General features: G+C 38.5%; 2 protein-coding genes across 4 annotated transcripts in view; one reads left to right on the top strand and one right to left on the bottom strand.

The window, feature by feature from the left end:
• The window catches only part of urahb (urate (5-hydroxyiso-) hydrolase b), a 464,718-nt gene that overhangs the window by 136,230 nt on the left and 305,988 nt on the right, over nucleotides 1-22,500 (bottom strand). The gene's annotated exons all lie outside the window — the stretch shown is intronic.
• mafb (MAF bZIP transcription factor b) overlaps nucleotides 1-22,500 on the top strand; it is a 64,068-nt gene that overhangs the window by 7,438 nt on the left and 34,130 nt on the right. For 2 of the 3 annotated variants that reach the window (XR_014534305.1, XM_083546477.1), the window contains exon 2: nucleotides 826-893. Coding sequence is in view for 2 of the 3 variants with exons in the window: in XM_083546477.1 (XP_083402603.1) it covers nucleotides 826-853 (28 nt within the window). In the remaining variant the exon portion in view is untranslated. Of the gene's footprint in view, nucleotides 1-825; nucleotides 894-8,837; nucleotides 8,957-22,500 lie in introns of those variants that run through there. The other variant, XM_083546478.1, reaches the window with a different exon arrangement.

Raw genomic sequence — 22,500 nt, 5'->3', positions numbered from 1 at the left:
AACACTTCCCCAAGTCTTCCCTTTCTTCTCCACCTCCTCTCTGTCTGTCTCGTCTTTCTTCACTCTGGGAGCAAAGGAAGGGTCTTGACCCGCTGAGTGATGTCACATCCGGCAGGGGCAGAGCAGAGCAGTCAGAGGAATATTTAATCCTGGGATGTCTAAAAAGCTTTTTTTCCTTCTTTCTATCGATAACTCCCATCCTTTACAGCACTCAGGCACCAGCCCGGGGTATTCACACTCCATTCATCGTGCTTCATGGTTGTTGGCCAACCGTTACGGCTATTTTTGCAAGCAAGCTTTAGTAACCTTAAGCAGGCATTACATGTCAATCCGTACAAGACTGTGACAACAAACTTTTAGCAACAGCTGCCAGTTCAGGGCAACGAGCCCACCACAGCACAGCAATAACAGCAAAAAACTGTCGTTCTAAACTTTCACTGGCTTAGTTTACAGTTATAATGACTCTGTTTGTATATGATTAATGGAATGTTATTTAACATCTAACGTCGAAGCCTTTCATTGAACCAAAAATGATTTTTTTTCTACCTGTAGCAATGCTGCTAAATAACAAAAAAACAGCCGTTTAATTGTACAATTGTCATAGTAGAAAAGTACATTTAAAATGCCAAAAAAATGATCACAAATCAGTACTAAGAGCTGAATTGTAAAACATACATCAGGAGAAGGTTAAAGAGTTTAGATATCAGGAACCCAAATTTTATATATTGCACAAGTCTGTATTTTGTCCTAAAGACAAATTATTAAAAAGCTTTATTTTACTAAAAGAATGCCCCCAGTCATGCTTGCTTTTCTTGATTTTTGTAGGTCTTCAAGAAAATTCCTGCACCTGTGATATGAAGTGTGACTCCTAATTTTCACCCCTGCAGTCTAAGGTAAGAACGCAAACCCTAGCTAACATTTCCTTTTATATATCTCTAATTTATCATTGCATAAAGGTAACTCGACTTCTCTTATGAGCCCTCTGGTCACTTCACCTACGCCGATTTTCTGCCCTACATTTATTGGAGCTAATTTTCTTCTGCGATCGGGATGTTTTAACAATAATATATATTCCTGGATGTCTTCATTGACCTTTGACTGTGAAATGCAAAAACAGTTTCACCAGCCAAAAATATTCCTATATAAATCTGACATTTTAATTTTAAAATATTATATGTTTGAATAATCTGAAACACATTTGTGTTTTAAGCTATGATTTATTTACTAGAAATACATGAAAAAAACATAAAAAATATAGGTTTTAAAAAAATATAAATGTTGTTTATTGTATATTGACTGTGAGTTGCTCAGGATTAACAGATCCACAGCCCGGAAAAATCATCTAAAGAAAGATTGTTGTCGCGTATTACATGCTGTGAGGAAAGTTTGGAGTGAACTATTTTCTAGTGTGATAGGGGTGGCTTTTACTGTATTTTAAATGACAGAGGGGTTATTCTGATTCATTCTAAATAGCGTGATCTTTCCCCTCAGGACACCCAAGGTGCATCTTACCTGAGATAAACTTTGCATTAGGAACTTATTTCAAGTTATTTCATAACAGATTGACGTGAGAACCAGGAATGGGCTAGCCCCGTATATGTAAGGTTCTCTGCCTCCCACGCAGAGAAACTTAAACAGGCCTCGACCTTCTTCTTGGTAGGATTGAAGTGTTAACTTTATATAAAGGTTATCTGGACAAAGCTGGGTGTCTGACACAGTTTGTATATGTATGTGTTGTTGTTTGTGTGCAGTTCTTAAAATGCTCACCTTAAAGCCCAGGACACATGAATGTCTCACTTAATCCCTTCAGTGTTTCGGGTTTGTGTGAAGTACATGCACAAAACATGTATCACTGCATGAGCTGTGAGAGAGATGTAATATTGAGTAAGAATGACAGAAATCGTTTGTACGTTTGTGTGTGTGTGTGTGTGTTAGTGGTGCTCAAATTCTGAGTGCGTGACGAGAGGATGAAAATGATAGGACGATATTGGGCAGGCTCCTGCATAGTGCAGCACTTTTCTCTACTGTAACTCTGGGACACGATGCTGAGGTCACCCACAGAGGAGAGGATGAATATGATTCTCTCCCTCTCTCTCTCTCTCTCTCTCTCTCTCTCTCTCTCTCTCTCTCTCTCTCTCTCTCTCTCTCTCTCTCTCTCTCTCTCACACACACACACACACACACAGACACACACACACTAACATTCTCTCTTTCTCTCTCTCTTGCTGTCTGAAAAGAGAGAACACACAGTCAATCCTGCTATTTCCTTCCTGTGGAGTAGCACCTGCTGTGCATCTGAATTTGTTTGTGTATGTGTGTGTGTGTGTGTGTGTGTGTGTTTGTGTTAAAGCTGTGAACCGTAACCAAAGACAAGCATGAACATGACTATCTTTAGCGGCGGACTCCTGAAGACACACTTTCCTCGTACGGATACAAATATAACTCACTAACATGCATCATGGCCTTATCCACCACAGCCTGCAGCCCGGTTCAACCCAGCATGTTCACACAAACACACACACACACACACACACACACACACACACACACACACACACACACACACACACACACACACACACACACACAGGCACATTGTGAGCTCTTGCTCAATTAACGTCACAGTGTGCTCACATTCTGTAATAAGCTTGAGAGTCTTCCACATGGCTAAACCAAAGAGAGGAAAAACACAGAGCAGGAGTTACTCTAATCATGACATTTGAAAAACTTGAACAAATGTAATTCTCATTAAATTCAAACAGGAAATTACTGCCAAATTCCTAATCTTTATTTATTATTATTATGATTATTTGTTTTACATTAGAGTCTATGTTTTAGTTATCCATTATAATGCACTTTTTATGTGATTAATGTAAATGATTCAGTAACAACATTGAAACTCATAGTAATGGTGTGCAGTTTGACTAGAGAGAGAGAAATATCTGAAACTGCCGATTTACACTGGGCTAAAAAGGTTTAAACCGGTGTCTTCCATTTGCTGGTTAAATATAGATATAGAGATTTATATACATTTTAAGCAAAGGTGCAAATGCCTAATAGAAAAAATAAATCTAATTTTAATAAGCCTACTAGGAAAAATCACTTCAGCAATCTTTCACCATTTCCTAATCTCAGAAACTGAAACAGTGTTTTTTTTATTTTCTATAGTGGTAACTAAGATGTACAGGGATGTATTGCCTGTGTTTAGTGACCTGCACCCTGGTGCTCTCGCTCACTCGCCTCTGAGTCCCTGTGTAGAGGCACAATAAGTAGCCTTACACCCTCTGGTCACTTCATCTGTGTCTAACCCTGCTGAGGATGAATGTGTCTGAGATGAGGGCACCATCCATATTGCTCTCTCTGCCATCCCTTCATCCCTCCCTCTTTTGCAATCCCTGACACTCTCACTTTTATTCTAGCACTTGCAAAACCCAAAGCTGGAAATTTAATGGCACATATTTCCCAGGCAAGGCTGTAGGAACAGGGTGCCTCTTCCCCCCTTGTTAGCTTGATAAATAACTTCTCTGGCCAGAAAGTGCTGAATTTTAGGTTTCTATGTCTATTTTCTGCAGGCTGACATTAATTTTGCGTGCTCTGCAGGATCTAACTAACAGAAATAAATAAATAAGGCAATGAGAGGACTGAGGCGCGTGCTGCCGGCCCATTATGTGGTTCCTGTACACACACTCATGCATGCCCCATTTGTTGGCAGATGGGCAGCTTATTTTTTAACCTATTTGGTTTGTTGTGAGTTTGTATATCCATTGCTTTTTATTTGTTGTAATAAGGTTAATTTTATAAAAGCCTGCATGCAGTACATTTACACAAACCTGTATGCAAGCTCATGCGTCCTATTAACCAAATGGAAATACACACTCAGACGCAAAATAGACACAGATACACAAAGCCATCAACAAACTTGCAGATTGTCTTTTACTGTATACAGAACACACACACACACACACACACACACACACACACACACACACACACACACACACACACACACACACACACACACACACACACACACATAAACATACATATATAACACACATATTATATTATATTAATTAATATTATATTATATTAAATATTCTGTTACATGCCATGCATTTTAAATCAGTGCTCACTTAGAGGACAGTCACAAACACTCACACACTGGTCCTGTACATGCTACTGGAGTGCACTACGTTTATATCAGTTGAGATGTTACTATAACTGGCAGTATTTAACCCATTCAATGGAAGAATTGAATGATTTACAACATGTGACTAAAGCTGAGATCACAGTATTCACACTTTGTTTTATTTCATAAATCATCCGAAACACAGTGTTTGAAATGTAGTCAAATTAGACTGAAAATCATAAAATCATCATTTGCTTCTTAATCTTAATACCTGAGCTATGAGGGTCAAGTCAAATCAAGTGGCATTTATTGTCCTCTCAACCATTTACAGACCTGAAGTGTGAAATAAAGTCCTCAACGAATGTCTGTGTTTTACATAAAACAACATAAATGAACACAAGAAAACACAAAACTAGAGAACTAACTAACTAGAGAAAACAGACATATACAGAGAATATTAAAAAAAGTGTACATGTGCAAATGTGAGCAAACAACATTTAGTGCAAGACGCAGCACCGACCAGTACAGAGCAAAATGTGAGATAAATACAAATTTTCATCTAATAATTAATGTTGTACATGTAAACGTTTCATGAATTAGCAGCAGTTATTTGTGCAAAAAATGTCAATGAATGTTTTTGCATGCATGTGTGTGTGTATGTATATCAGTCCAGTTACTGGTACACAGTCTAGAGGTGAAGGCCAGATGCTTTGAAACCATTCGGGCAGGATAACTCAGCTAACACATAACAGAAGTTTCATTTACTTTACATTTCATTTACATAACTGTTTCATTCACTTTACATTATATATATATATATATATATATATATATATATATATATATATATATATATATATATATATATATATATATATATATATATATAAAATAATTTTATAATAAATAAAATAAAATAATTTTAATAAAATAATTTTTTGTTTTAAAATCTAATCAAAGCAATATTATCACCTGATAAGCATTTCTATTTTGGGGCTTACTGAGGTCCACACAGAATAATACTATAGTATTTGCCTGCATTTTTTTTCAAGATGGCTGCTTTCACTGTTTTTAGATATGATGTGATGTGCGTCTGTCTATTTAAATAGAGAACATATGGTTAAACTGTGTCATACAGTGTGATACATTGTGATACAGTGTTAGGCGCCACACAAGCAATTCTACTGGAGATTAACTGGTGCAGTATGAGGAGTGCATTTGGTGATTTCAGCAGCCGTGAACAGATATGTTTCCCCTTACTTTTAAAAAAACATTAGCTTGTAGCTTCAGTGCCCAGGCAAACTTCAGATTGACAGCCTAGAGTACAGTATAGTATAGTCAACAATGTGCAAAATTACCTATTTACACAATGGACAATAATTTTTTTTCTCTTTTACTACAATTCAGAATATATATATATATATAATTGTATATTCTATTCCATGTAAATACTGTGTAAACCTTTGTGCCTTTGTGACTAAAGCTGATGCTGAAAAAATGCACAAGTATTCCAATGTTCATGTACTGCAATGTACCTGTCAAATGGCATTAAATTTGAAACTTAAAACTTGCAGAGGAAAATTATGTCGATTATTCATATATACTAATTACACGTTCATATATATATATATATATAATTACACATTCATATTTATTTTTCATATTCACTCACTCACTTTATATAAATGACTAAAATGTGTAGAACGTCAGCTAATTACATGTAAACATAAAAACATATCTGTATTAATCAAATAAAATCACATTATTATATTAAGCAAATTGTTATTGTATAAACTGATAAATGCATTTGTAACATTAAAGTACTCCTAAATAGTGTTTCTTCAACTCAGTACTAACAATTTTATTTCAATAACAAATGAATATCCTAAATGTTGAAAATCTATAAATATAAAAATTTATAAATATTACTTCCTGTTCAGCCCTCTGAAGCCTGTCTGCAACATTTTGAGTTTGTCAGTTATCAATCATAGACATGGTTATTAAGATGTCATTAAATGTCATATTTGTCATTATGGATGGATGCATAGTAAGGACATTGGTTTATTTAGTTTTTTATTGTTGTTTTTTCCTTTTTTTTTTTTTTATCAGTCAAGCAAATGTCTTTGTTAGCATTAGGCATTAATCCTGAAGTACATGGTTTGTTCATGTTAAATAGTTAATGCCAGTTCAGGATCCATAAGGTAAAGCGTTACCAAAATAGCACTCATCAAAGAGACTAAGTTCCATTGACTTGTGAATCATGCTAACAACTATAGCAATGACATAAGACATAAGCTATAGTAGCCATAGAATGCTTTTGTTTATATCCTATTGGTATTCTCAGAAACAGACAGGTCCTTAGTAAGCAGAATATTTTTGTTTTTCAGACAAAGAAAAAGGATCTCCATACTACCTTGACTTTTCTGGAACGTTTCACAAATAAAACAAGGATTTCCACAAGCTCCTGGAAACCTGCTATTGTACAGGAAGTGTATATTTTGTAGATGCGACATTGTCTGATACAGCCATCTTGTCGATCTGTAACATAAATCAGTCTGTGCGTTTATCAAACGACAATTAGATGCATATTTGGATTGACTGAACAGTAACAGAATATACTTTTGTTCCTTTCAGTGATGATTTTTGGACGTTTCCCTTCTCCAAAATACCTATATCACTTTTCACTAAAAAAGCAACGTTTGCATTGAATTAGAGCACAGTTACTCAGCAATAGCTATTCATCTTAAATGCCTAATTAAATTTTCATGAGAGAAAGGAGAAAAGAGTGATAAGGGGAGCAGCGGGGCTTGTGAACATTTTTTAAAAGCATCTTAAAAGCATTTTAAAGGCATTTTGCGGGTCTTTAAAACGCACAAAGCACTCAGAATGCATGCTTAGAGGAACACAACTTTACTAGTGTAAAGGAAGTGTTGTTGCGAGATGTCATGAGCTCTCGTATATCAGCACAATTCAGGTAATTAAGCAATTGCCCTCAATGTTATTCACCGAGAAATGCATCTGAAATGTGTTTCTAGAGCAGCGTGTATATATCTATTAGACCACTGCTGAACACACAATATAAAAGCGCAGTCTATAGGAAATGCACTTGAGGCGTCCTACATATATAAATAATAAAAGAAAGTCACATCTAGGTGTAGTCAAATGAGTGAAGGAGCTTGGAAGAAGAGTGAAAGAAGCAAATTAAGCTCTTTGTGAGGATAAAAAAAAGATCTTGTTATAGCAGCGGGAAATTGGGATTTTTGTTGGACACTGTCATAAAACATTCAAGTAAAGTTATTTAAATGGATCTTGCAGCCTCTAGAGAGAGAGCAAAAGCAATTGGGATCATACGCAGCTCTTAAACGGTAATTTCCTGAAGGTGAGGGTAGCTGAAGCTTATCCGCTTTCTAGCATGCAGCTTCTAGATTTCTTATCTAAGTGGGTAATTATCGTTAGATGATGTTAGACATGCAGCACAACAAAATAGGCTGCTTGGACGTGGAAAGCACCTCAAAGCTTTTATGTCATGCAACAGAAAACACAAAGAGAGAGAGAGAGAGATAGAGAGAGAGAGAGAGAGAGAGAGAGAGAGAGAGAGAGAGAGAGAGAGAGAGAGAACAGCAGATAACACCATTCCAGTTTGAAGGAGCCATCAAGTGCTGATGCAGAAGCTCATTTCTGCCAGGGGTGTGTGTATAGAGGGCTATCCTCAGTTGTCAGAAGCAGCGATTTTCAAGAGAAAGCGCTTCCCTTCAAGCCGTCTCTGATATCTGTGTCCTTGATCAGACACAGTACAGGGGAGGAGAGAAGGATGGGAAGGAACAGATTTCTCGTTTCATTGTAAAGAGCTCTGAAGTCATGATAAAACGGTGGTACAACAGCAGTATGAGCCGAGGAGTTTGGTGTGGAACTGAACCACGGCACACACACACACACACACACACACACACACACACACACACACACACACACACACACACACACAAACACAGTGGGGGAGAGAGTGAAAGAGGGAGCTTCTTGCTATCGATGCGTCAGTTGCAATCAATAGAGGCCAGCGAAGGCTTTTCTCTTATCACACTATTGGATTGTGTATCTCTGTCCTGCTGCTGGTGTATCTGGCAGTCCAGTTCTTCTCCATTATACACACAGGGGCAGTACAGTTCTCTTTATTACTAATACCTCTAATGTTGACAGCAGGTGATGTATACAGTATATATATATATATATATATATATATATATATATATATATATATATATATATATATATATATATATATATATATATATATATATATATATATATAACCTGCTGTCAACTATAGAGGTATTTACATCTCTAGTTCACATCTATCCAAGATTTGCTCTTTTATTAGAAAACTGATTGAAATCTGTATTTGAATGCGAATGCTTGTGTGTGTGTGTGTGTGTGTGTGTGTGTGTGTGTGTGTGTGTGTGTGTGTGTGTGTGTGTGTGTGTAAGGCAGTACCGCTGAGTGGTGGGATGTTCGAGGAGCGGAAGTAGCTGCAGTCCCCTGGGCCCACTCAGTTGCTCATCCTGCACAATCCCATAACCCCCCTTCTCCTGTTATGCTCCAGTCTCTCAATGCACTGAAGAACTGAGTGATACTACAGCGTGTTTCTTTTTTATCTTATCCTCTGTTCCTTTAAGTCCCTCATGCTCTGTTTTTTTTTTTCTCTGTGTAGCCTCGTTGTGTCTTCGGCGATGAAGGACACAGACGCTTGACCTCACGCAGACGAGCCCTTGTGACATGCATTGACCTTTTAACCGCGAGGAAATTCAATAGTAGAGAGACAGTTGACATAACCTGGCAACCCCAGCAGCCTGACAGTCTGAAACGATAGCAGACAGGACAGGGTCATATACTGTATATATATATATATATATATATATATATATATATATATATATATATATATATATATATATATATATATATATATATATATATATGGAGAGAGAGTGAGAGAGAGGCATCAATGGGAAAAGCAAGCTTGTTTTTTTTTTTTTTTCAAAGGACGTGTGAGAAATGAAATTTGAGTACGAGTGGACATCCAGGTTGAGACAAGGTGACTTGGCAGAGGGTGAAAGAGACACAGACAGAGGGGGAGGAGAACGAGAGCGGGGGTGGGTGAGCGAGACGAAAACAACAAATGGCTCTGCTGCATTTAGAAGAATAATTGCGAATGAATATGAGAGTTCCTGTGTATGCGTATCTGCAAAGAGCGAGCACTTTCACGTCAATATAAACAGTGTTTTCAAGCAGTGTGCATTCCCACCACAGCTGTTCATAATCGGGCCTGAGAAGTGCAGACTTCTTTTCCTCCAGCTCACTGCCACAATGATTATTCAGCTCTGCAGCCACGAAGGGGATTTAGCTACCAGGGTGAAGCTGCATTTGGCTCTTTGCTGAACCTTCTGAGGGAAATGCTTGTAACATCATGAGCTACCCACTTAAAAAAGTCAAACATCGAAAGAGCATTTAACTGCTTTTGGTTTTCTGTTTATTCACAAAGACACAGCTTTTCCATCAAGCTCATCACTTTCTGTGGAACACGTAGAGAAGAGCTGTCAAGTTTACCACAGTCTGTGACCTGTATACTCACCACAATAGTGAGGAGTGATTATGACAGATTACTGCACTCAGCTGGTTTGAACAGGAAGTGTTCATAATAATAAATTTTACACCGTTGCTATTTCTACTCTAATTGGGCAGGTGTTCAGGTGTAAAAATAAAATGTTTAAATAAAAAAATTATTTCAGATACATTTCTGTTTCTATAATATATGCTACTATATATATATATACATTTTAAATATACTTGAAATGGAATATTTAGATGTCACATACGTACCTTCAAGTATAATAATTAAATCTAATAATTATATTATTATAATAAGTTGTGCTTTAAGATTTGGTTAGATGTTAGATATATAAGATACTTTTCTCTGTTAGTAGACATTTCACATAGAGGAAGTCACAGAGCTTGTATGTATATGTGTGTGTGTGTGTGTGTGTGTGTGTGTGTGTGTGTGTGTGTGTGTGTGTGTGTGTGTGTGTGTGTGTGTGTGTGTGTGTGTATAAGACACTGATCATATCAAAGGCAGTTTGTGGTGAACCTGTGTGTGTATGTGTGTGTGTGTGTGTGTGTGTGTGTGTGTGTGTGTGTGTGTGTGTGTGTGTGTGTGTGTGTTATCACGATTCCCCTGGTGGGATACATAGCTCTGATGTAATTCTCTGCTCACACGTCGTGTTTAGTGCCGGAATTTTCCAGGGATAAAAGACGCTTTTAAATGAGTCAACATTCCGGTTCCCATCTGCATTTTCCTGCTTCTTTCTTTATCACACACATTTTTCTCATTATGTTTCTTTTAGCTGATTCGGAGAGACATGCACAGAGAGAGAGAGAGAGAGAGAGAAAGAGAGAGAGAGAGAGAGAGAGAGAGAGAGAAAGAGAGAGAGAGAGAGAGAGAGAGAGAGAGAGAGAGAGAGAGAGAGAGAGAGAGAGAGAGAGAGAGAGAGAGAGAGAGAGGAGTATATATTTGTGGCCACAGAGAAATAGTTGTGTGTTTTAGCTTCAAAGAAGCAGGTGTGTTCTCCTCAGTGAGACTAAATTGAAGCAGACTGCTCCGTTTGTTAGATTAGTTTTTTTTTGATAATCTCCACAGCGAGCCTATCTGAGTATGTATTAGATTACACGTTTCCACTAAAAACTCTTCTCCCTGCTGCAGCTCTTGGGAAACGAGAATGTATGAAAATACACCAGGATGAAGTTAAAAAGGCTCATTTTAAAGATGATTGTCTTCAATTATATCAGATATTTATATCCAAATATGGTTTTGTACTGTTTTATCTTTTAATATTTAATGAAAAGATTATTTGTCTCCTCCAAGTTACACATAGTCTTGGTTTTCATCAAGTGAAATAAGATTAGGATAAATCAACTGTCAGTGTATTGAATAATAACTCTTATTTGCTCAGGTTGATTTTGGGGTAAAATTAAGGAAAATATTTCTCACACTGTAAAGTTTTCCAAAGTGGCAATTTTGCGTGTGTAAGTGTGTGGGTAACACTTGCGTAACAATTGTTTGTAATTCATGGGCAACTCTTGTAATTAAGCAGTATGTGTGGTGTTTGTGTGTTTGTGTGTGATACATTATCAGGACATGGTGCCACATCTCTTTTTCATGATTCACTCCATTTCCGCTGCTTACATTACTGCTGTGGTCAAGGCTGACACATAGTGCCAGAGATATGTAATATATTTTGACCTAAAAAATGTTCGAAAATTATAGAGTTGATAGTTTAGTAGCGGAAGAGGAAAAAGAAGGAGCGTAATGAGATAGAGAGTGAGTTAGTGTGTGTGTGTGTGTGTGTGTGTGTGTGTGTGTGTGTGTGTGTGTTTGTGTGTTTGTGTGTGTGTGGGGACAGAGAAAAGTGGTTCACCACACTGATTTGGCACGCAGCATGAACCTGCTGTGCTTGCTGAGTAAATAGAGTGTTTCTCTCCGCTCTCTCAGCCTGTCTCCTGGCTTCTTGCATGCTCACTTGCACATGGTCTTTCTTTACACCTCTAAATATAGCCATGAAATAATCAAACAAAAACAACCATGATGAAGCAGGAATATTTCTCTCTTTCTTTTTCTCTGCTGTTTCATCTCTGTAATGATGTGTACGCTTTGTTGTGTTTGTTCATACGGGTAATGGTGTGAAATTAACAGTGCAAAAACAGAACGGTGTGTGCCACCTTGCTGATGTACAGGCATTACAATAAGCAGCGAGAACACATTCTTGTGAAATGCGCATTCAACAGAATAAAATCTAGATGCTTAAACACACACTACAGCACCACTTTTTAACATCTGTAAAATTGAAAATGTGAAACTGTGAGAAAAGAAAGTGATGCTCATTGTCAGGATCAAATGATTTGTTTTATAAAACACACTGAGATCTGAACTTCAGTTCAGGTGCCAAATAAAGAAAAGATTTAGAAGTGTAGATTTATTTTGATCGGATTTATTTTTTCTATTCATATTTGGACTGTAGTGCATTAATATAGTACTATATAGAAGACTAGGTAACATTTTACTATCAAACAGTTCAGGCTTAATAATTCTATGCCCACTATAGCCCCAGATTTAAGTTTTTGTTTGACAGGAATGCTCTTGTACTGTTGTAACACATCCTTCTCAAGGTTTGGTTTGTTCTGAGATGCTTTTTCACTCACCACAATACCATAGTCTTTCTAATAGCATGACCAGTCTGTCCATTCACCAGTCCATTCATGACTCGCCTCATCATTCTTTGCTTTTCACTGTTCTCAAACCAGCCTGTCTTGCACCAACATCCAACCAGGCCAATGAGATTATATTTTCCCCATTTTCATGTTTGATGTGAACCTTACTAAAGCTGTTGTATCTTGACCTGTATCTGTATGATTTTATGCACTGTTCTGCTGGTACATGATGGGATACTTACATGTCTACAGGTGTTTCTGATAAAGTGCATAGTGAGTGAAAATTTTTCTTTCTGCTATTCATTCATTCATTCATTCATTCATTCATTCATTCATTCATTCATTCATTCATTCATCTGTAGTAATCACTTTATTTTAGTCTCTGTGAATTTAATGCCCATAGCAGGAACACAGGCCATGACCAGAGACTACACCCTGCATTGGATGCTAGTCCATCACAAGACACCATGCAAACACGTTTACACTTGGGGCAATTAACATGGCCACTTTATGGATTGGTAGCAAGAAACCACAACCTGGAGAAAATCTACACAGACACAAGCAAACCGTGCAAAACTTTGCCCAGAGTGTAACCCAAGCTCATGCTGGACCCATGGACCCTGGAGCTAATAGGTGACAACATTACTTCTTATGTCGCTGAAGTAGTCTCAGGCCTTTGGTTGCTTTGAAGGTTATTTGGAAAGGAGTGTGTAAAAAGGATGGAAGAAGCCAGGAGTGACTGTTCATTCTGTTTAGATCACAAGTAAAAAGAGGTTTGATCATGTTAAAAAAAAAATCTCCCTCACACTGTGACCCATTAGGAATTATTCCCCCCCCTGAATGTCTGCTGATGGTGATAGGGTACAGCCCAGGCACAAAGCAGACACACACTTCAAATACAGCCTACTTTTAAGCACATGCTGGAATTAGTTTGTAGATTCACCGTTTTTCCCACATCAGCCTCTAATTTTACCCATGGGGTAAAATAAAACCGCAGCTTTGATTTGTGTGCGTGCGTATTTATTTCTCATTTCTCTGTCTGAGCTCTAGCGTGGTCGGCCAAGTCGGGCATTCTTTCAGCAGAATGAGTGGCGGTGAAAGCCCCTGGCACAAACTCAGACAGCCCCCTTGTGTTGTTGCAGTCCCCTTACAATAACCCCCAGCCAAACACACAGCCCCACAAATTAGCAGGTTTAACTGCAGACGGTGCACATTTACAGTCTCTGCTGGGATCAGCTTTGATAAATGAAAATAAATACTTTTCATCAGCCACCAGAGAAGCGTGGCATGGGGGGGAAAGAGACGTGGTGTGGTCTGGCTTTCCGGCACGTCTTTTCTCCCCGGGAATATGCAGCGAAATGCTATTTTCCAGCTATCGATATATTTCGGCCACAGCGAAATATGAAAAACGAGGGATATTGACATGAGGCAGGTGGCAGCTTTGCATGCTTATGAAGGTGTGTTTCGTAGGGGAAGGGAAAAAAACATTGTGCGAGCATCGCTTAGATTAAATTATGTTTGGAGGAGTGTATAAGCTCGAATAAATTTCACAGCCAGTGGATCAGTGAAGATATCTCCGCTCTGATCCACTAGCTCTGTGCTCACCTTGCTCTGTGCTATGGGGAATACACTCCTACGACCTTACCGCTCGGTGAGCCCTTTTTCACACAACACCGTCCAATCTTCTGCCTTAACTAAAGTGTGTGCTGTATACTGATACTGAATATGTGAGGGAATGTGTTTGTACCTTCACATATCCTTTGATGGCATGTGTTAGGGGTCTAGTCAATTCTGTGGGGATGCATGGACTTGTCTGGTATTTTTACATGTATTTTTGACAATGTAGATGAAGCTAATCCTACAATCACCAAGATTATTGTAGGGGGGAAAAAAAATAATTAAAAAATATATATATTTTTTCTTTAATTAATGTCAATTAATACCTGGACATCACTTTGCAATGTGTAGGTGTGAGTGTGTTGCACAAAACTCCCGACCACTTCCTAAGGAACTGCTCACACTCTTGTTGACTTTTGTTGTCCTGTATATCTATTGAAATCAAATCCTTGCACAGTGAATTCCACTGTGACTTGCACTGTGTGAAAGAGCTTTACTGGAGCCGTGGGTTGCACATCACTATCCAGCTATCTCACTCAAGATAATCTTACTGTGCACAAGGCTGCTCTGATGTGTTTTCTTTTCGGATGCCACTACTGAGTTGAACATGGCAGAAAACCCTCCCAGATGCTGCTGTAGCCATTACGTGCTCCATTCATCAAGCTATAAGAAGCTTCTGCGTCACACCCTCCGTTATAGAAACAACGATTTCTGCTGAGCCGCCAGCTCGTCCACACGAGCGCGTTTTAAATATTACATGATACGCAGATTTATGATTTCACCCATTTACTGCGCTGATTTATTTACTTTCGTCATTAAGAGTGCAGCCTAAAAAAGCAGCGAAGCTGGAAATGTAATTTGTAGCTCTTGTGCGGCTGGTAAGTGAAGTGTGCTTTGATGCAATCTGCACAAATTAAAGAGCCTAAAAATAGCAATGTCCTGAAACAGTTTTTTTTGCTTTAGCTATGAAAAAGACAATTAATTTTCAAGTCAATTTTTTTTTTAAATAATTGGTCAAACTAGTAAAAATGAGAGGTCTTGCAACCTTTTGTGTGCGTGAATGTATGTGTGTTAGAGAGGTTTCTATGCCAGGAACAGTATCGAAATCCTTTTTGTTTTTCCTTCTCCCCAACACACCTACACTTTCCATCATCTCCTAGAACAACGTGTCCTACTTGTGATAATCATTTAACATTTCCTCCACAGCATACAGTGAGCTTTATTCAAACTCATTACATACTAGGGAAGAGGAGCTCTCGCAATTCCTGCTCCTCTCTACACCATACAATTTACACACACATACACTCACTTAATCACACTCTCATTCACACTGCCCTTACACACTCACAACTCACACAACCCGTACACTTTCACCACACACACCCCTCACACTGCTCTAACACACTCACACTGTTTCCACACACTCACCACAAACCCCACTCAGACTGCCCTCTCATATTTCTCACTCACTCTGCCCTCATACACTCACCAATCTGCTCTTATTTGCCCACCATTCACATACGCATTCCTTAAACACTTACCCACTCACACAGCCTACACACACTCATCACTAACCAGTCACACTTCCCTCACACACTTACTACTCACGTTGCCCCCACACACTCACACTGCACTCACACAAACTCATCACTTACACGTTCACCATTTACACTGTCCTCACACACTCACCGATCACACTACCTTCACACACTTACACCACCCACACTTCGCTCAAACACTCAACACTTACACCAAACTCACACATCAACCCCTCACAGTGCTCTCACACATTCACCACTCATACATCCCTCACACACACACACACACACACACACACTGCCCTCACACAATCACATCACTCACACGCTCACCACTCACCCTGCCCTCACTCACTCACCACTCACACTTCGCTCTTACATTCACACTTCTCTCTCTCACACACACACACCACTCACACTCTTAGCTTCTCTCTTAGCTTCTTAGCATCATATCTGTGATTTTTCTCACGGTTTTGGCTCTGGTTAAGCACTGGAACTCATCAGTGATGTTAACACGCACCTGTCAAACTGCATTCATCCACTCCCCAATCACACTCTTCTCCAGTTTTATTCACTTCACCTCAGTAGTAAACATCGCTGTATTTCATTCGATATGAATCTCATTCTGTACATTACTCACAATCTGACCAGTTTGATTAAGTAACTAATTTCAAGCATGAGCACGATACAACACAGCACAATACGATCAAGATCATTCGATCCAGTCGTGCATATGCTGTATCTAATTATAGTAATCATATATAAAACGTGTTTTAGACTATTGGAAGGCAGAATAATGGTGTGTTCTACTCTGTCTGATGACACACACATCACATGCTTGATATAGTGCAGTTATGAGGGCTGCTCTTTCTGTGTGCCTGATTAAACATGGACATTTTTTTAGGGGAGCTGATGGGAATTTACTGTGGGTTATCATTCAGGAAGTTGCAAGCTGGTGTGTTTAATCAACTGATCGGTATCAGGGACTTCACCATGCTCAAGACCAGACCCTGGTGTTTCATCAGCTCGTTTAAAACACAGAGGCTGAATCCCAGACAGCTTCATAACTATAACTCTCTCAGCCTGCCTGCCAGCTCCAAATTGTTCTGTCGCTTGTGACAGAAGTGAAAGAACTTATCTCCTCGCTTACAAGCACAATGTCTGAGGGGAGGGAGAGAGAGAAAGAGGGAGAGAGAGGGGGGGGGGATGTAAAGTTTCCATATTACATGTAGCCTCTGTTTCCCTCTCTCTTTTTCCTTTTGTTACTTCTCATTTATTGTTTATTTAAAGTCACAATTATTGCATTCAATATTCAGCACATAGTTCCTCGGCTTCAGACGCCAGTCACAGGAAAGACAGTGCCAAGATTCTTCAGGGAGAAAATTCTATTACATGAATGTGATTTATGATACAGAGACATCCATACTCGCTTGATTAAAAGTGATATTCGCCATATGTTGTGGTTCTCACCTGAAACAATTACAGTAAAAGCTTAGAAGTGAAGAGAGGCCATTTCTCCCACTTCCCACGCCTTTGTAAGCACACTCCCTGCGCTCGGTGTGCCTGAGAGCTCGCTGTACTTGCACGTGCACACACACACACACACACGCACACAAACACATATACACATACACACATACACACCAGAGATAAAAAGTAATGAAATACAAATACTTCAATACTGTACTTAAGTAGATTTTTCTGGCATCAGTACTTTACTTTTTTCTATTTGTTTTTTGGACAACTTTTTACATTCACTCATTAAATCTTTTACACAAATATCTGTATTTTCTTCTTCTACTACAAATATCTGTATTTTCTACTTTTCAAACCAGACTTGTTACTTTAGTTTTAATCTATTTGGTGACATGATCAATATTTTTTCTTCTCACTGCGCACCGATTTTAGCCCATCAACCAATTTTTTGTCTTGGGTGGCTTTTTCAATCTACCACTGGTGTATAATTTCCTGGCTCTCACACACCACAGACGTAGACTAGCCTGCAAAGCTAACAACAAGAAGGCAACAAGAAGTATGGGGTTAACGTGGATGAGACAGAGGGAGTCAGCGATGAAAACATGACATTCCTGATCACCTGATCATCATCATCTTTTCTCTGCTTGTTTTTTTAATATGGTGGTTGTTCAGTCTGGATACATTCATTAGTATAACAAAAAAAAAAAAAAATTTTATTTTTTATTAATATATTAATATGATGTAAGGTCCAATTACCAGTGTGACACTAAAATAAAAACAGTAAAACCCAACTGTAAGAGCCCAAACTTCTTTACTTCAACACACACACACACGCATGTTTGTATTAAAATCCTTGTGAGGACATCTAGCTAATTATGCTATGCCTAAAACTTTACCCAATCCTTACTAACCAAAGGTCTGCCATGATATCAATATTTACCAATGTAAATCTGCAGTTTTTGTAAAAACAAAGTTCTCCTTATGGTGAGCAGCTCAGGTTGCAATAAGGAGACTGAGAAGTTTGATTTCCCTACCCTTATAAAGACATTTGGTCATTACCAAGATATAAACACACACACACACACACACACACACACACACACACACACACACACACACACACACACACACACACACACACACACACTTCCTATGAGCACATTCTATTAACCCTAGCTCCCTAACAATAAACCAATTCTCAGTGCTCTCAAACATGGAGAATTACATCAGTTGTTCTCTCACACCCAAACAGTCTTTGCACATGAATTGGGATTTTGACATGAGTGAAATAAAGTCTAAAGCGGTTTAGAAAGGAGGCTTATATGAAGAAATAAACATACTGAATTATTAAATCCTCCATCTTCCTTCTGCGGCGGTCAGCCTGGGCTACATTGCTTCAGTGTTTGAAACTAATCAAATTGCTTATTATTTACATCAACTTGTAAAAACATGTGAACAGAAAAGGGGAATCCCAGGCTGATAATTAAAGGAGTGATGAGTAAATGCTGACCCATGTGTATCACTTCATCTAGTCCATGGGATTCTGGTGAAGAACAGAGAACATGGACCGAACATGACCCAGATCAGACCAACCATCAGACTTTGAATTAGGTCAGATCTGATCTGCGCTTGGGCCAAGAAAAACCTTAAATATGGTTTCATTTGACCCACAACACAATTTTTCATTGTAATTATTTCAGTTTCATTCTCTGTCGCAAACTAAAAAAACACTTTTTGTTTATGTTAGGAATAGAGATTTAAATGAAAATCGTATTTATCACACACTTTTATCATACATCCTGTATTATGTGCAAATTTTTCATAGAAAATGGTATTAATACTTTGTATTTCTCACCGTCATTGTGATTAGGGTTGTGTTACTTACATGTGGACCTCCGAGATAGTAAAGGTGATCGAGTCCTTTCACCATGTGTTTATTCAAATAATCTTTCATCAATCGCTGATTGATTATTAACAATCAATTCAACAATTGCAAGACACAACATATATACCGCATATAAAACTTTGTGAAAACTTGCTTTCTTGGCTATTCAAAGTCAAGGGGAATATATAGCAAAACCAGACATGTCAATATGTTCACTGATGGATATGTAAATGTGATCGATACATATGCAAATAATAATTGATCTACTCGGTTTGCACCCGGCAATGATAGTGTACATTCTTAGAGTCTGTATGAGGACAGACAGACCTGCGGCACTGGCAGCTTTTAATCGCATATTTGAGACAAAGGCTGAGTTGAGTGGAAATACTGCTGGCTGCCTAAAGGGCCTCACTCAGCCTTGTCTGGCCCTCAGAGGTGTCCCCCAAGACTGCCTGAACAGAAAAGCTAATTGGGCTCTCCATTAATGCCAGTAGAATACACACACACACACGTACACAGAGAGAACAGAGTGAACTCTCCACGTCAGCACTTCAGTCTCTTCAATCACGACTCAGGTTTCAGCGGCTTCAGCAGACTGTTTAACTTTTAAACTCGTACACTAGCACGTGTCATGTTGGTCAAAGTTGCTGATATTGGATTGACCAAAAAAAAAAAAAAAAAAAAAGCGAAATTGGACCATTACGGTAAACATGTCACAATGTTTTTTGCGACAGACTATCTAGGCTTCAGGCAACGTACGAGTACATGAATAAAAGTAATTAGGAAATATTACCCAAAACTCTTTGATTAGAAACTCAATTCCATGTACACAATGCACATCAACAATCACATGACACCACTGTAGGAGAAGAACCGAATCATTTCCATCTGCGTTATTCCGCTTCACTTGCTGATAGACTCATCACAGAAATTATGTCATCAGTGTTTCTGTACATGAGTCATCACACACCATGACAAATCCCAGCTCTGATTTAGGGAGTTGTTGGAAACGCTATGACACTCATTACACCTGGTAACGGCAGATGAAATGTTAATTTAATTCAGGGCTGTAATTAGACTACAGGAGCTGATCCGGCGATCAAGACGGAGAGACGTTTTGAGTAGTCTCCCTGGCTGCTTTGTTCATCTGTTAGCACTCATTTTTTCTCTCATTTATACATTTGATTATTTTTTTTTGTTCTCTCTGGGGCTCCTGACAATAATGTTAACTTACAGGAAACCGTTATGAGAAATCAGATGAATTTGGCTGCTTCGTGATTATCAGTCCTTGTACAGCCATGCGTGGGCTCATGTGAGCCTGCGTGCGCGGCTGCGCTGTGTTTATAAGAACGAGTGTAATATGTAGATGATCAAGCAGGTCCAGGTTTCATCAGTGTGCGAGCACAGGGATCAGATTAGAGTGTGTCTCTGTGGTTGAGCCCCAGTCAAATCACACTGCATTATCACCTGGCCCTGGAACTAATATAAAAGTGAAACAATTTCCAGCAACCCATCTCATTACAAAGCGCAGACCCTCTGGAGAATAACGATGAGACTAGGGGGCTTAGTATCAGTATGCAGATATCCTGTTTGTGGCTGTGTATGTGTGTGTGTGAGACTGTGTGTGCGCGGAGTGTATAAATGTGTCTGCCATTATTTAAGGGAAAGCACAGCATGCCTGTATGTGTGTCCTATTATTCAAGAAAGGATATTGAGAGCAGCTCACATCCATCTTCTATCTGTTTCTACACTGAAATTGTATATAACTGTCAAATGTTTGCTCACACACACACAAACTCATGAAAGAAAGAACTTCATATCCATCATATCCAGCATAACTAATAGTTCAGTGAATTGTACTTTTTCATGTGGTAGGTGGAACTCTCAGCAGTGTGCAATATTTGAAGCCAAATTCAAATACCTTTTGTACTACATCACACTCTCGGCACACGTGCACTCGACGCACATCCAGCTCACCTGACAAACACCGAAGTGCCACAGCGCACAATCGCGTTCGGTTTGCAAGATAAACTCGCACGTGTATTTGTTCAACCCAAAACAATATGTACTATTTTTGTATTGCCTGCTCGAACATTTATTTTGTGTTGTAAACTTCGCCCCTAAAGAATAAAAACTTCTGCTGCGTTTTATTTATTTTTGTGTGCGTTTTTTTTTTTTTTCTTATTCCAGTGCGTAAATGTGTAGAAGCTTGCATGGGATGCGGGTTGCTTTATTTATGACAGACCTTATTAGATGTTATTCTCGGCGCGTGTATATCTACATCACTGAGGAGCAGTGCAGCAGCCCTGAACTCTCTCTCATGAAAGCGCTCTGTCATCTACTTACCCGTTTGCCCCACCGAGAACGTGCTTCCGGTCCAACACTGACCTTTCCCATCAGATAGCCAACACTCTCCCTCTCTTCTCCACTCCTCTCACTTTTTCTCTCCCCCTACATTAAAAATTCATAAATTCATTGGGAAAGAAAGGGAGAAAGAGAAAAAGAAAAAGAGAGAGAAAGAGGGGAGCTTCATGTCCTCTATTCCCTATAACTCTCTTCTTACATTCTATCCTTTTAAATCTCTTTTGTTCTACTATTAAGAAAAGCGAGTCTGTCTCTCTTTCTCTTTCTCTCTCTCTCTCTCTCTCTCTCTCTCTCTCTCTCTCTCTCTCTCTCTCTCTCTCTCTCTCTCTCTCTCTCTCTCTAAGAGCATGAATAAAACAAAGGCTATGATGTGGAATATTTCAGCATTTTCATCCTAATCTCTTATCTGTATGACTGATTGCTAGAAAGAGTTTTGAGAAAAGCGCAAAAGAAAAAACTGGAAACTCGCTTATCATTGGAATCTAAGGGCAACTATTGATGCCAAATGTGTATTTTTATTGGACATTTTCAAGAATTTTTTACTCGAACGTTTATTAACGTAAGATCTAAATCTATATAATCTTAGGGGTTTTTTATTTTGTTCACTTGGAAGAATCTGTGGTTACTTGTGGTTACTTCACAACTGCAGAGACCTTGTTTTTGTGCCGATCATGTGTAGATACCACAAAAATGCCTCAGAAAGGTGTTAGTAATTGGAAATAGTGAGAAAAAGCTGACTAAAAGCATATTTTGTTCGTTATTGTTAGTGCGTAACGGTTGTAGTTTTGAATAAGTGTCATAGTGTAGAGTTTTGTAAACATTTTATTGAATGAGCACAACAACAGGCATTACAATTTGATTAGATTACACTAAATTAGATTCTAGTTTATTGTCAATGTGCAGAGAACAAGTACAGAGCCAATGAAATGCAGTTAGCATCTAACCAGAAGTACAAATACAATAGATAGCTATATATAGATATATAGATGTATAGATATATAGTATACTATATATCAGGTATAAGGTAAGTAAAAATAAATGGTGTGGTCCAAATATAGAGGTGCATTGTCCAGAGAAATGAGGTAAAATTGTCCAGTGACCATCAGGTAACAAAAAGGGATCACGTAGTATTTATAGTGTAGTGCAAGACATGACAAGAGATGACAGAGTGCAAACAGCATTAGTTATGTACTATGCAATGTAGTCTTTTGTTTTTTTTAGGATGGATCAGA

This window comes from Silurus aristotelis (genome assembly GCF_946808225.1).
Source record: "Silurus aristotelis genome assembly, chromosome: 7".
In the NCBI taxonomy this organism is placed as follows: Eukaryota; Metazoa; Chordata; class Actinopteri; order Siluriformes; family Siluridae; genus Silurus; species Silurus aristotelis.
The sequence above is the reverse complement of the archived record's forward strand: the minus strand, read 5'-3'. Positions and strand labels throughout refer to the sequence as shown.